Source organism: Choristoneura fumiferana, chromosome 2 (assembly GCF_025370935.1).
Source record: "Choristoneura fumiferana chromosome 2, NRCan_CFum_1, whole genome shotgun sequence".
Classification (NCBI taxonomy): domain Eukaryota; kingdom Metazoa; phylum Arthropoda; class Insecta; order Lepidoptera; family Tortricidae; genus Choristoneura; species Choristoneura fumiferana.
The window spans coordinates 20,571,114-20,587,653 of record NC_133473.1 but is presented as its reverse complement, the minus strand read 5'-3'; the positions used below and the strand labels follow the sequence as shown (position 1 = coordinate 20,587,653).

The 16,540-nt window shown below is 39.6% G+C and overlaps 2 protein-coding genes across 2 annotated transcripts; one reads left to right on the top strand and one right to left on the bottom strand.

The window, feature by feature from the left end:
• The first annotated feature begins 6 nt into the window (after positions 1 to 6).
• LOC141445332 (TBC1 domain family member 19) lies at positions 7 to 7,925 on the top strand. The gene is made up of 11 exons (XM_074111136.1): positions 7 to 369; positions 447 to 581; positions 724 to 898; positions 1,451 to 1,538; positions 1,742 to 1,802; positions 2,554 to 2,787; positions 3,427 to 3,564; positions 4,020 to 4,185; positions 4,713 to 4,822; positions 6,034 to 6,125; positions 6,979 to 7,925. The coding sequence occupies exons 1-11, from the start codon at positions 268 to 270 to the stop codon at positions 7,232 to 7,234; spliced, it is 1,557 nt and encodes a 518-aa protein (XP_073967237.1). The 5' UTR covers positions 7 to 267; the 3' UTR covers positions 7,235 to 7,925.
• On the bottom strand, positions 7,913 to 13,483 carry LOC141445328 (tRNA (carboxymethyluridine(34)-5-O)-methyltransferase alkbh8; the record flags this gene model as incomplete). Its single annotated transcript, XM_074111131.1, is given in 8 exon segments — positions 7,913 to 8,322; positions 8,911 to 9,078; positions 9,764 to 9,919; positions 10,827 to 11,070; positions 11,845 to 12,004; positions 12,513 to 12,827; positions 13,007 to 13,247; positions 13,345 to 13,483. Coding segments are annotated over 8 exon segments (1,779 nt in total). The 3' UTR covers positions 7,913 to 7,926.
• Positions 13,484 to 16,540: the final 3,057 nt, after the last annotated feature.

Here is a 16,540-nt window from a genome sequence, read left to right as displayed (position 1 = left end):
TAAATACGTTACGCTTGAAATGAAAACTCGTAATTTTCATGAAGACATTCGTAATAATTTATCTTGATATTTTTTTTGATGGATAAACATATTAAAAACAACATCAACGGTTAAACAACACTTCTATGAAATACTTGTTTGTTTGTTACCACAGCAACAGTATCGGTCTTGAAAGTGAAATATGTTTTTTTACAAAAAAAATAAACATTGTATATCTGTTATTTTATTTGCCAAAATTATAATAGAGTAGTCCCCTCGGTAGTCAAAATGGAAGATTTAAAAGATGAAGCAATTCATCACACTGCTCTAAAATTAGCAGAAGAAATCAAAAACCTGTCAATATACAAATCATTTTACAGTGATGTCCAGGCAAGTATTTGAGATTATGAATAAGTTATATAATTATAGAGAAAATGTTTAACTTTCGTACCTATTCCTATTTGAAGAAACTAGTATCATCGCCGAATGTAAACAAAGAGGACTTTAAACAAACTTTGCAACAAGCAATGAAGGAGAAGGGATTAGACACAAAGTTAAGGAACACAGTGTTTCATTGGGTACGGACTCAGAGTAAACAAAATGTGAGTATTTAAATTAATTATTATAAAACAATACATATTACTTCAGTTTAACATTGTGTATTAAAATTTGTGAGTGAGATTCTTTAATTTAAACAAAATTCCAGACCCAGTAGGTTTTGTTACAGTAAGCTTTTATTTTTAGAAAATGGATCCCTTAACATCGTTACAAAAAGCCAGCGCTCAATGGGAGAAGAGGATACATAAATCTTTAAACTCGATGTGTTCTGACCTGGAAACCTCTTTAGCCAAGATACGACCTCAGAGTGAACAGGAGGAGTTAGCGGACAAGTGGAATGAGCTTAGCACTTACACATTAGGCAAGTGTTATATTTAACTCATAATATTTTAGACTAGGACTGGACTAGGACAAGCTAATCGTGGCAGCATGTAATTGCGGGAAATTAAAAAATAGGATTGGCAACACATTTCACAAGAAAATAACGGTCACAAATGTATAAATGAAATTATTTCGTCTGTTCATATACTTTATCCCGCAAAAGCGCTTAGGTAAGAAAACCAGCATCACAATCACAGTCTTTACTTTACTGACGCTATTCCCAAAATGGGACGTCTTGTCCAAAATCGAGTCCGTGCACTTTGATGTACGGTCACGATCGTTAATTTGGGACCCATTTCGTGAAAAAGGGTAAAATGTTTCCACTTTACAGTTATGCCATTGTGAAATAGACCCATTGACACTGACAAGCTTTTTCCTATTGGTTATAGCATCTCGCAAACCCATACGCGGTTTTTTTGGAATGTTTTTTGAATGAACATTGCTACTTCGGCAAATTTATCCTTTGTCGATTCTTATGTCATAAAAAATATGTTGGTTTCTATAATTAACTTGAAATGTGTATTTGTTTCAGATTTATCAAAATATAGACCTGTTTATGCACCAAAAGACTTTTTAGAAGTATTGTTAACATTATCCGGCTATGTTCCTTTTACGAGAGAGTGAGTATTTTCCAAAACAAGGATGAAATTTTACTATAGATTTTTGTATCTTTAGTTGTTACTTTGAATAATTAAATTACACAATTTGATGGTATAAAATCACGCAGAACATTATATACGTATTATTTACATCTTTAATTTAATTACTTAGATTGTTTGTTTATTATTCATGATGAAGTAATTATCACTTCTTTGTTTTTTAGAGACGAACCAAAATGGGAATTTGCACATTTACCTCTACAAGTGAAAACATTGGATGAATTGGTAATTTGCTGGTTTAAATACAAATACAGCTTTATATTTATGATTATGAATGCTATCATATCGTGTGTTATGTTGGCCGGTTGGCCGTGTAGGTACTTGGCCTTCGAGCAGCATCTGATCTCTGATCTGATCATTGACGGTTTTACCACAAAATCATAAAAGTTTAAACCGACAGCGGCGCGCATAGCAAGCGAGTAGCGACGTTGCGAGCAATGGATGCGTAAAATTTTAGAAAAATCGGAGAAATTTTTGCAACCCGGCGGAGATCGGGAGGTTGACCGTTATTACTGGAGTCTCCCAGGCAATCCCGTAGTTCCAATCGCAGAGCTGGCATCTAGAGTTCGTAGCGTAATTTGTAACGAGAGCGCCGTTGCCCACTGTCGCATGCTTAGGCTGTGCTTTCATCACAGATGTGCTCGCACATGTCGCGAGGATTGTGTTTGTCATGAACCAATAGCAACGCTTCATTTACCTATCCTCGCTCCGCTCATCTCAAACAGCGTGGCGGAGCACAGATAGGTAATGTAACGTTTCTATTGATTAATGACATATTCCTCGCCTCACAACACATCCTCGCACATAGGCGCGCGGGCGCCGAGATTGGGGTGCAAGGGGGTGCCTGGCGTAAAAGAAAATAAATAGAACTGGACTAAGATACAGAATTAAATCTATAAATGCACCTCCCTATATGCAGATGCACATCTCTGGTGGAAACACCATATGCTTGGATTTAATTACCTGTTCTTCCCAGCGCAAGGTGTACCCCGAATGGGCATCCGGGGAGCCGCTTCTGGGCGTGAACCCGTCCATGCCGAGCCCGGTGCCGGGCTTCGCCACGCTGGAGGCCGAGCGCGTGGGGCTGGGGGAGCGGGTCGCGGCGTTGGCCTACGCTCCCGTCATACAGGAGTACCTGAAGAAGGGCAGTCCGCAGTGTCTGCGAGCCACGCTCTGGGCGCTTGTGCTTGGCTCCGACATCAGGCAACAGGTTGGTAGCGACAGCGACTTCAGATACAGTGTCGGACTAAGCCTTTCACAAGAGATAATTTAAACGTAGTTCTTCCTTCATCCTGGTGACGGTATTAGTGCAAAAAAAAACGCAATAGTTCCTTCGATCTACCTACCGCCAATAATCCGTTTGAGACCCGAATATTCCCGTTTGAGAACATGAATGACAGCCAGACACCCCTTCGAGCCATAGAAGGTGATGATGATGAAGTACTAGCGTATTTTAGCCTCGTTCAGGAGAAGAGAACTTGTGTCATTTGGAAGACCCCCGGGACTACAGGTCCATGGTGGGTCGCCCTTTCCGCCTCACTGTTAGTCCGCCACTCAATATCATCAGATCAAATAGTAAAAAACCGGACCAACGTAGAGAAATGTTGAAAATCATCCAACATTCTCATTTCAAAGTTAAATATCTCAAAAACGGATGAACCTATTTTAATTAAATTTAGCTAACAATCGTCTCTATTAAACTAGCTTTCAATTTAAAAAAATGCATCGGAATCGACCCATCATTCTTGGAGCTACGATGCTACTGAAAGACTACCATAACTTCTCTCTCTCTATTCTATGCTATTATTTCCTTGTCTGAATTTGAATGTTGATCTAAACCCGTTGACAGCAAGCGGCGCTGTTCGCGCAACTGAAGGCGAGCGTGCTTGAGGTGGACTTGATGATAGACAAGCTCATCTTCAAGGATGTCCAACTGACCGCTTCCAACGATGACCAGTACTTCGTGTTCGAGGACCTACTTTATCAGGTAACTTAGCAACTTTTTTTGAACTTTTGCTTAATGTACCTAATCGTAAAAACCGTCTGTCAGCCTTGCTATATCTATGAGAGTCTATGAATGCGCACACAGATACGCTGACGGTACGCGCGTGATTTGGTGCGCGCGTACCTACGATCGGTCGAGCCGTCGGTCCGGCTCGTTGGTCGCGCGTCGTCGGTCGACCGACGAGCTATGAGATTGTATGGATGCGTTCAGTGCTTCGCTGGCGGAGCGACCGACCTGTGAACTGTACACACGCGTCCCACGCCGTCAGCGTAGCACTGAATGAATTTTCGCAACCGACGGTCAGCGCTGACGGTCAGCACGCAACACTGTTTCCAGCTTTAAAGCATGTTTTTTACTTTTTTAAACCCTATATATTTTGAAGTAATCCGTGTATGCCAAAGGCAAAGATCTTCCAGCATGTTCGGTCCCGGTCCCAGGTGATGCTGTGCTTCTCGCGCGACGGGTCGGTGCGCGCGGCGCTGTCGGCGGCGGCCGGGGCGGGGACTCCGCTGCAGGTCGCGGTGCGCGGCCGGCTCGCGCCCGACCGCCTCACGGCGTTCCCGCCCAGCGGCGTCATACCGTTCCACGGGTTCTCTATGTATGGTGAGTATGACGCTGTACGTTGTGCTAGCACCAGGATATATATTGGAGCGTTTTGACAGCTAGGTTAGGGCCTACGCTAGCTGACGCGGTTTGCAGGGAGTGAGTTGACACCTATTGTAAAATTGTATCCATACTAATACTATAAATGCGAAAGTGTGTGTGTTTGTATGTTTGTCCGTCTTTCACCTCGAAATGGAGAGACGGATTGACGTAATTTTTGGCATATAGATAGTTTATGGGCCAGAGTGTTTTGTTTTCATGAAAATTTAACCATGAGCATCATCTCTTTTCATAATTGTCGAAACGGTAATGGCAAAAAAAGCGCCACAAAAACGCGGAAAATTTACCCGGCAACACTGTAATAACATTAGGGTGGGTCCACAAGTAGTATCATTTTAGCTTAACTTTAGTGGCACAAAGGTTCCACCTTGGCACATGATTCAATTTGTTCGACTGTAAGTAATAGACAAAATAATGTCAGTGTTGCCAACTGGTTGTCTCTATCAATCAATCTTTATTTATTTCAGCAACACCGTTCTGTTACCTGTACGACGACCCTGTCCAGCTGTACTACACGTTTCGTGCTTTCTACATCCGCTACTGGCATCGGCTACATTACATTTCCACTCATCCACAAGTGAGAATATAGATTTACTGCAAAAAATCCGCTCTACCTATTTTGAGTTAGGATAGCCGAAATGTATTTGCTAAGGATGGGGAAAGTATTCTTTTAAAAACTGCGGAATCATCTTTTTTTATCTAGCCAGGAGTAGTGTCTCACTGCAAAGGCCTTTCTTGATCTCCACACCTCCGTAATATAAAAAATATATATTGAGCCAAAAATGTAAGCCTCCAAAAAAACCATGAAAATAATTTTCTACATGTTGGGAGTCGGTACTTCAGTTGAGTTTCATTAGGAGTGGACCTAGTCGTGTAGCTACTACCCTCCCCTATATACATAATATAAGGTCCATTTCTGCTGGATCCTGCTGAGGCACCAACTTCAAACTTGTAGTTTTTTTTAAGACTATTACATTTTTAACCCCCGACGCAAAAAGAGGGGTGTTATAACTTTGACCGCTATGTGTGTCTGTGGTCTGTCTATCTGTGTCTGTCTGTGGCACCGTAGTTCTTAAACGGGTGGACCGATTTGAATGCGTTTTTTTTTTATTTTAAATCAGGTTTTCTAGCGATGTTTCATCAAAATCGGTTCAGCCGTTTTCGAGATATTGAAGTTTGATGTGACAAAGTCGGGGGTTTTCCAACTTGTTTTCAATTTGTTTTCCAACTAATTGTGGGGGTAGGTCATTAACAGACAGATCTCTCTATAGTCTGATGTTATGCCTGGAGCGAGCTTTACGGTGAAGGAAAACATCGTGAGGAAACCTGCACAACAAACCTGCGAAGCAATTCAACGGTGAGTGTGAAGTTCCCAATCCGCACTGGGCCCGCGTGGGAACTACTGCCCAAGCCCTCTCATTCCGAGAGGAGGCCTGTGCCGTGCAGTGGGACGTATATAGGCTGGGATGATGATGATGATGATGCCTGGAGACCGAAGTCCGAAGGAAGAGCTTCGAAGGATGTATATATATGCGTCAGAGTTGAGAAACTTCGATGGCGCAATGTAGGATGTTCGAGTTTCTATATTTGCTCACTAGAGTAGCTTAATGTCAAATGCTCGTATTCTTTCTAATATTTGTAGTTCTATTCGTTACCTACACATAACAAGAACCTGTCGAAATGACTAACAAGGCACAGTGAATGTTCTAGCTGATGATGATAGATATTTAATTAGGTACTTTTTGCTCATACAGTATATTGCACTATATCTTTATCAAATTATTACAGGGTATAGTATCGCTGTGTTTGCTGTATGAGCGGCTGTTAGAAGCGAACGAACCGTTGCTCTGGATACATTTTAGAAATATAAACATAAATCCGTAAGTTATTGTATCTATTGTAATGTAATTTTAAATCCATAAATATGTTATAAGTATGGTCTTACTTAGTATTATTAATTTATTAATCCAACGCTGCGCTGGACAACGTTGAAAAGACACTAAGCGATACCATATGTAGGTCGCAGGCGCTATATAGTCTGTCAAAAAAGAGAAGAAATTAAAAAGTGGCAACACTGTAGTGTCATCCCTTTCAAACCCTGTCAAAGCAAAAAGGGAGGACACTATAGTGTTGCCACTTTTTAATTTCTTCTCTTTTTTGACAGACTATACCTACCTACTACGAAGTGCAGAATTCGAACTTCGTATCTTGCCGTCCCGCTGACGATTATATTATTTAATACGAGATGGAGAGGGACGGTAAGACACGAACTTCGAATTTCGAATTAGCCCAAATTATTCCGAATGTTTTCAAAATATTTTAAATACTCGTAGAATTTGAACTAGAAAAACAAAAACAGTGGCGCCACTCTGCGAAAAAATGTGGGTACTTGATTTTTTTTATTCGACTGGATGGCAAACGAGCAAGTGGGTCGCCTGATGGTGAGAGATCACAACCGCCCATAAACATCTATTTGTGTAAGACAATCAGTTTTATTTTTAAACACAATGCAGTGTATCTTATTCGCACTATGGTACCTACTATTGTGCCTGCAGGGCTGCTACGAAACTCGAAAAGTTGGTGTCGTGCGGTCCCTCCGACACTTATACTATTTAATACGAGAGCGAGAGTGACGGTACGATACGAACTTCGAGTTTCGTAGTAGCCCTTCTGCTGCTATTGTGATAACTAACTTAAAAAAATCAAGTAAAAATTAAAATCTTGTTCTTTCAGAATCAGAGTGGTATTCAAATGGTTGATGCGTGCATTCAGCGGGCACCTGCCCCCCGACCAACTGCTGCTACTATGGGACGCCATATTGGGTTATGATTCCCTCGAAATCCTGCCTTTATTAGCTCTGGCAATACTGAGCTTCAGGAAAGAAAACATATTCCAAGTGAACACATTGCAGAACGTTGACGCCGTACTAGCAGATTTGTCGACAATCTCTGTGTTGCCGTTGTTGCAATTGGCTCTTATGAAGCCCTGATTTTAGAAGATTGACTTGAAGCTTGACCAGATTTTTAGGGGAGTTTAAAGTTTTAGTACTGGCAACACTGGTACATTGCGACAGGCGTTTTTTTGAATAAAAGTTCCTTATCTGTGCAATATTTAAACTTATTTTAAACTCTAATTTTATTCGACTTAAGCGAGATATCCGTTGTTAAGTTTTTGTAGGTTAATTTTAAATTGTTTTTCAGTTCATTTAAATTATTACGAAGGCTAAATAATAATGTTGATGACGTCAAACAATAGTAATATAAATCGTTTAGAATCTTTAGTCAAGCTGCAAATCTTCTAGTGTAAAAACAACTTGCGAATTGAAAATTACTCATACCTAACATTTTAAGTATTAACGCGTCCGACCGTCAGAACAAAACTTGAAATGTATGGCGACTTTTTTTAACCTTTTCACCTCCACAAGACAAACGAAGTGACTAGTGACGTGCTTTGTACGCCACAGAAAAACCAGCGACAAATCAACTTGATTTTTAATTCCATCGCGGAAGGATTAATTTAGAGTTGGATGTTGGTCATTGATGACTCTGGCGTGTCAGGCATTTTATTGACTGTCACGAGTAGTCACGACTGGTTGACTCTGGCGTTCAAAGGTTTAAAATTTTATATAATTTTGTAGACATGAAATTTACGAATAAAAAAAGCGAAATTGCTACTATTTATTTATTTCTTTCTACAAATAACACACCAATTCCCTTCTTCGTAGAAACTGTTTTCAACAACCAAATCACCCGTTTCATCGCAAAGTCTATCTAATTCACCTTCTTCGAACACGTGGTAATACCTTAGAAGGGTATTCTGAGTAGTCGTTGGTTTGTTTTCGTTTACGTTTCTTAATTTCCAAGGGACTAATAAGTCTTGATGTTGGAATTGTGTTCTGTTCTCATGGACAGGGAGGTTGATTCCTCCGAAGTCGACCCTGACTTCCTGTTGGGGCGGTTCCTTGGTTTTCAAGAGGTAGTTGGACTTAGTCTGGTCTTTGGACCAGACGGTGATAAGCGCACGACCGCCGGGACGGAGGAGGCGGGATATCGTGGAGACGGCTTGGAGCCTTCGTGACTGGAATAAATTATATATATTTTTTTTTTGTTTTCTATGCTTGAACTACAGTAAATTTACAGTTGTACCACAATTATAAGTTACAATACAACGTTTTTGTGTATTTGTAAGTTATTTGACGTGTGTGAAAGTTATTATTATATAAGGGAATAGTTAATATAGTACTAAGCGGAAACGGAGGTAACGGGCTAAGCGGGCCGGAGTAACAAGCTTATTTAGAGGAAACATCTGTGCGAGGTAAACGGACCCTGTTCCGTACTTAGTCCGCTTCGCTTGCAGTGGAAGGCGGGTATAAACCAAAAGGAAACAGGCGTGAAATATGCGGGTTATTTTTTTTATTTAATAAATACATATTACAAACTGCCGGATTGAGACAAATCGTCCACCGCCAGTTTTGGTTGTCTTATTAGTCGTGGTCGAATTAACCGAACTAGTTTGACAGACTAGTTTGTAAGACAAAAATTAAATAACCATAGATAAAACCCATGAAATTTTATCGATGTAACGATGAACAACAATTATAAAGCTGGCTAAATAAACGACGCTGGCTCAATCTATCGACTCAGCCAAAAAAAAAAAAGTACTTACCCGACTGCTGAAATGGTGTATAACAGCGATGCAGATGAGTGCGTCGGCGCAGGCGTCCCTTAGCGGCGCCGCGGCCAGGTCCAGGCGCACGCAGTCCGCGGGGCCGCCGCACGCGCACACGCGTTGCCGGCACTCTGACAGTAACCCGCTGCTGCGCTCGCCTGCTATCTGTAATTTTTTTTTTTACTGGCATCACGTGAATCTTTGGCAATTGAATTTAAATTCCCGCATTTTACTAAAGCCGCGATGAATAGTGGTGTGGTGTGTCTCCAATACAATGAGAGTTAGGCCGTAGTTCCCACGCGGGCCCAGTGCGGATTGGGAACTTCACACACACTATTGACGTCTTTGAAGGGGTAGAGGCGTGGAGGGATATTTTCCTTCATCATAGACCTGACAGGATACTAGCAGCTGACAAAGTAACTGGTAATAGACGCTGATCAGGCAATAGTATACTTAACTAGGTACCTAATATAGTAGCTGACCAGTTAATAGAAGCTGACTAGGTAACTGGTAATAGCAGCTGATCAGGCAATAGTATACTTAACTAGGTACCTAATATAGTAGCTGACCAGTTAATAGAAGCTGACTAGGTAACTGGTAATAGCAGCTGATCAGGGAACTGGTAATAGCAGCTGATCAGGAAATAATAATAATAATATAAGGCTGCGGCTCCACTGAGGCAGAGACGAGCGGAGCGGAGAGGAGATCGATCCCAACACGTCTCCTCTCCGCTCCGCTCGTCTCCGCCTCAGTTCAGTGGAGCCGCAGCCTAGCTGACCAGGCAATAGTCTCTGACGTGGCCATAGCAACTAATCAGGTAATAGTAGCTGAACAGGCAATAATAGCTGACCTGTAAGATATCATCCCTGGCGAGTATATTCTTCCCGTTGCCACAGCCCAGGTCCAGCACGAGCGCGCCGGCGGGGACCTGTTCCATGAAGGCCACGACGCGCGGCCACGGCTTGTGCCGCGTCGTGCTGAAGTGACCCGCTATCTGCTCGTACACCTGGCATTGTCAACTATTCTTTAGACATTTTTTCCATGTAACATTAGAGCCTGGAGGTTGAATAGGAATGCTAGGATTTTGCCATGGGTATTCTCAGAAAATATCGCGCTGTTCTGTTACATATACGAAGAACACCGGAGCCAAATTTTATGTTAAATCAACCAAAATCAAAAAGCAAAGGTTTGTTTTGTAAATAGGCCGTAATTTGTTTCTAGTATACATCTCGGGCCGTGTGCATGTTGGGATGCTCGATTAACCGAAATCTAGCCATCTACATACCAAATGACATCCAAATATGTACAAGAGAAACAAACCCACACATAACTATCGAACCAACTGAATCGTGACCCACTATGGAACCTTCTCGTAGAAAAAGTCATAGTGACATTGCATTGCTTGACAAGGGAATTTAATATGAGTTAATGTGAGAACTTTCCACGGTGGGTCAGGAATCAAATGGTTCGACTGACACTCACAAAGTTTTGCATTTATAGGTTTCCAATACAATACTATTTCAATTTTAAGAGCGTTTATACCTGCTGAGCTGGCAATGTTGCATTTTTGTTCGTTTTTCTCGATTATAAAAATTGAATGAAAATTAAAAATGTTTTCTGATAGATAATCTTAATATAATATAAGTTAATGTGTCTACTCCAATACTTATTCGAGATTAACTTTTATATTCTTTAAAAACGAATTAATGTTTATGACTGGTTTTAAAAGAAAATAAAAGTCTATAACGAATAATTATTGGAGTAGACACATTAACTTATGTATTAAGAAGTGTTCTATCAGACAACATTATTAATTTTCATTCAATTTTTATTGAATAATCGAGAAAAACTATCAAAAATGCAACATTGCCAGCTCAGCAGGTATAAACGCTCTTAAATCATGCGCTATTCACCTGATGAACATGCACATCCTCCAAGCGAGCCGCCACATCGTCCTCAATATCCTCCTGACTGTCACACAGCACCCTGTACGGACACTGGCACGGTCCCTTCCTCGTCCAACGGAACGTCAGAGACAGTCTGGTACCCCGGGGACAAGTGTCATCAGTGATCACCAGGCATTCTTTGTTGGAGACTGATCGTTGCTCGATGATGGGGTCCCATGTTCGGGGCTGTATGCCGTGTTGCCAGTCGTATCTGAAAAAAAGATGCGGTACATTGATTAGTTCCGTGTTATCCTAGTTTCATAAGCACTATCAGATATTGTGGAAACAGTTTTTCGGTGGGCTCTTAAGTCTGTAGATAGGTTCTGTGGGCAACAGTGAGTTTACCTATATATTTTTTTCTCTGTTATTTTAACGAGGCTTAAGTGTAATACATGTAAATATTGCATCATCTGACAGAACAACAGAACTTTCACACAGCCATCATACAAATAGGTTAGTGTCCTTTTTTTTTCTTATTTTTGTTGAGGCTTCACCTCACTCCAGCCAGGTGATCATGCTAGCTCATTTCCCTACACAAGTGACATCAGCTAGAATAACAAAAAATATTACACATATATTTTTTTTGTCAATTAAATAATATATTATTTATTAGGAATTCAGAGACTACTTATCTATACTTAGTTTGGATAGGTATTTAACTAAATGTAAACAAAACAACATCAATTGGTGTCTTAAATATTGGAATTCCCTCATTAAACTATCTAAACATTTACATTTCTGTATTGAAATACACTAGTCTAGTTTGTATTACATTGATAGATAAGTAAAATGTTTTAAATCCTTGAATGTACCAAATCTGGCAGCTGAAGTATGTTTACATTTAGTTAATTACTTAGTTAAATGTTGAGACGTTTCAAGTATAAACAAAACTATCCTTTAATTTTACTAGATCTTTCTTTTTCGAATTTATATCCTATCAAATTCGTCCAACGTAAAAAAATAATCTTACAATTTCCCTTCTTACCTTGCCTCATCCCGCATGACTAGCACAGACCTGGCTGGTACAACCACAGGCACAAACTTGCCACTGTGGTGTCGCCACTCCATCACAACGGAAGAACCCAGTGATACAGAGAGGATGGTGTCTCCGAAGGGACTGTGCTTATCAACGTGGGATGGAATACCTGGAAATACATGAGGCAATAATTGAAAAATAATTTTAAAGGTCTATTGAATAGACTATACAATAGACCATTAACATATAATAGAACATCAGGAGGTAGATTTTTTGTCAGGCACCAATTATCGTAGCTAGGCATTAACATTAATTAATTCTTTTTTATTAAGAAGTGCCAAATGCTTGTTTTTCACTTCAAAATTAACTTTTTTTCTCTGCCCAGAAATTGTGGGCTTTTCAATCACAAGTACTTTTTCCACATTTAACCAAAAGAACACATAGCAAAACCAGAAGGGACATTTGGGGCTGAAAATCAAGCTCAGTTCCTCATCATTACAGATGCGTATTGTACAAAAAAAAGAAAAGTAAAAGTTGTCAGTTTGATAGTATCAAATAATTTAATAGTGTATTAATTCAATAATTCTAAGTAACAAAAACCCAGCCAATTCTGGGGGAAAAAGTAAAAGGTACGCTTTGAAGTGGTAATGTTCCGGAAGTTCATATTTATATCTTACCTTGCCCAGGCTTGTACTTATTAACTGTCAATTGATCAGGAACCCCAATATCCACCCCGCGCGCCTTCAGCCTCTGCCACAAAACACCACATTCCTCCGGTATGCCAGCTTCTAATGGAGATGCTAAATCTACATCATTACTGCCATATCTGAACTCGTACCCGTAATGTCTCACTTGCCGATTCTTTAGGTTACTCGACTGTTCAAAATCAAAAAGTTTGAGGAATAAATCCTCTTCTTCTGGAGTGATGAAGTCATTCAGTATGTGGAGACCTTTGGGATGCGCGTGATCGCAAATAATTTCAAGATTTGGCACTGTAAGGGAAATATTTGGTCATAATTAATTTAAATTGACGAAATCAAGTAAACTAACAAAAAAGTAGTTTTTCAACACTAAAATACATAATATTTAAACTCTGGAAATATTTACATTGGACTATGTAATTACGTTTTAACTTTTCGACTGAATAGAATTGAATATTTGAGTCACTTACCTTTTTCAACAAAATTCATGTAAACTAGAGCCCCATCTTTATCCAGTTTTGCTCTGCCATTGCTCTCTTTATAAAATAACAAAGCATCTTCTATATTATCAAAAACTAAGAACGAGTGAGTTTCACCCTTTTCAGCAATAAACTTGGGAAGCGATAAATTTGGCAAAGTAGTTTTAATAAAGTTGTGTATATCTTCTTTTACTAATCCCGTAGCCTGTCCAACGTTACATAATATAATATTCTGAAATTGTTATTATAAATAAAACAATAATGTCGAAAGAAATATATCAAGATACATTGTAATTGTAAAGTAAACAAATCTTAAATTTGAAACATACGTGTCCCGGTTCATCAGTGCAAATAATCCCTTTGGAACTTTTTAGACGCGCCGCAAATCTTTTCGTCTTCCGGTCAGTTTTCTTGTCGTCTTCTAACATGTTAAACAATAAGTTATGTTCTTATATTATTATGACAAAATGGTAACAGCCTGAATTAAGGCGGCTGCTCACGTTAGCTCATGGTAAAAGTCTCGTCAGATGGCGTTAAAAATCAGACTGTCGAATTTTCGTGATGTTTTTTGTAATTTTTAGAATATCCGTAGAATACTAATAGTTGAGTTTATTATTTGCGAAACAATTTAGAATTGCCGATTTTTTGAGACTACAGTCGAACGGAAATAGTGTGCCAATTCTGAGATTTCAGGGCTCAAATTTAGGTGTCAGGTACAGCCTTATACGGACACTAGGAGCTCACGCACACATGCAAATAGACAGCGCCAACTAGTGAAAAATTATTGCATCACTTTTCTAGGCTTTCGGAAGGCTTTCGGCGTAAGCTACTACAAAATATTCATATATTTTTTTTCGGGTCACGAATATTTGTATCAACTGTACTTTTGCCCTTAAAATGTTCAAATATCTAGATAATATGAGTGTTTCATATGCGACGATATAGAATTAGATGAATCGTGTTAGAGTCCCAGGAATCTAATCTTATGTGATTTTTGGCTTTGGACTTGGAGATTGTCGAGTATGATATTGTGCTCAAGTTGGTAACCACATATGATGCTCTTGTGACATACATACTTTGATAATCATGCATTACATGCGAGTGTTACTCCTATTTCTTCGAATATTGGAGACGAAATCTTTCCGTGTTTTATTCTACCTACCAGTCTTGATTGCAGTTATCTTTTGAGTTGAAGGTTGCGATAATTCTTTGTATTGTATGTATACCGAGGTACAGAAATGGTCATTTTGGAAAGCTGAAGAACGGAAGGCCGTAATGCTGTATAAGTGTGTCAACTACCCTGATGCGTAAAACAGTTCATGTGTAGTGGTACATAGTAGGCTGGAAAGGAAACAGCCTCGTTGAAGCTATCGGTATGTAGAATCCTGCTGGAAACGACGTTTCATATTTTGAATCTTTATTTATACGTGGATAATACTATCATCATCATCACCATCATCATTATCGTGGTCTGGTTGTTTATATATATCTAGAGGGTCTTTTTCCTTATAAGCTTTAGAATTTCCGTGTAATTTTTCAAGACAGGTACTGCTGTGTCCTTAAAAGGGCAGACCTAACGCTTTACGACGGTGCTGGTGGGCATCGTACGGTAGTAAGCGAGGACCTCTGGGGAGCTAGTACAGTCTCCATGTTTTCAATTGTCGTTTTGTGTCGTGGGTGTGCCAGATAATAAAAATTCTTAGATATAGTTGTGAATTTCCAGGTGTAGAGCTTTATTGTGCTAGCTGCTCGAGGAAGACCTGAATGCGTTCAAGCGTGTTGCTGCTGGATGCAAGTTAATACTATAAAAATGTTGCAAGTATTACGCTTGCGTTATATTAGCGATTAGATTACGCTTGAATCATTCCAAGTACATTTTTTGTTAGATCCGAAGGAATTTGTTTTGGAGTTTTCGACGGTAAATTCAGAACTTTACTTCCTATATATTTATTTGTATTTAGTATGAATAATGAGAATACAGGCTACATGTAGGCATCTACATGTTTCTACGATAAATAAAGAACATTCTGACTCCAAAGCAAATCGGATCTCGTTTTGAACGGTATGCCCAGTATTTCAACCAAGTGGTAGAAATTCGTTCAAGAATTCCCACAAATTGCAAGAAATACCGAGATTACATCTGAATATATTTATACTTACAAGAGATACTTACCTATTTACTCAATTGATGATTAGCTGCTTGACGACGACCGGAGTCTTTCAGTGCTCACCCTACACGCGTATGAGCAAAATTCCTTCTTGATGCGAACCGATTGCGGTTTAGGAACTAATCTTATGAACTTTTTTTTCCTCCCGACCCGTGGTCCAACTACTATGTCCAACTGGTTGCACCACGGGGAAGCAAGTTTACTCATCGTCAACCGGTTGCACCACGGAGAAGCAAAATCAGTAGTCCAATTCTGGAAAGTATGTTTATCCATGGTCCTACTGGGTGGGTCCAATTAGTTTAACTAGTTGAACTACCACTTGAACTCTGTGGAATCGGGGTTCGGACTGTTGGTTTCACTGTATTCAGAATAAACTACATAGTTGTTGGGTTTCATGAGACTTTTAATTTTATAAAAATGCAGTAATGATAGTACCTATTCTGATACACATGACCAAGGTAATTTTACATCCCCATGGTGCAAATGGTTCAACATAGCAATTGTTCATATGCCCGTTGGACAATAGCCCTTCAGTTGTACCACGGGTCGAGCAATAAGTTGCAGAAAAAAAAGTAGTCTGAGAATTGAACCATCCTGGGTAAGTTTAGGTTCCCGTGGTGCAACCAGATAGCAGTTGGACCACGGGTCGGGAGGATTTTTCCCTTTGTGCAGGACGGTAGCTATAGCCACGCAGCGATTTTCCCTCGCTCGTGCCTAAAATATCACATTTTTCAAAATACTACATTACTTATTCATTAAAATTCCCACTATACCAGATGCCAAAATAAGACATTCCACAAAAAAAAAACACTTTCTTGTGTAATCTTCGATTTTGTAATGTGGCGCATGGTATTTTAGGCACGAGCGCCTCTATCTGGTATAGCTTGGATTGCTCGAAACAGATGCAAAGTCGTGCTCCTACTACAGTCTCCTACTGGTAGGAGCACGAACACAATATTATACTAATTCTCCTACTAGTAGGAGCATGAATACCTATTGTACTGATTTTCCTACTGAAAACAGATGTATGGAATAGTATCATTTAGTCTAAAAAAATAAAACACAGGTGGTCTAAGAAGCAATAGGTCATGCAGCCTATCAGTATAACGCAAAGTATTCTGAAATGTAAAATTTAGCAATATGCGGAATAAAATTATGAACAGTAGAGATGAACCTGAAATAGGATTTATATTCTCAGAGTATGTAACAATGAAATGACATTGGTCTAAAGAAATTGTAAACTTAGTACCTGTCATTATAAGTATTGACAATTTAGAAGTGGTTCATTGTTCGAATTGGTCTTGGTCACAGTGGAATTGGTCAATTTAGTGAGAAGACGTTATGAAAATCATCATCA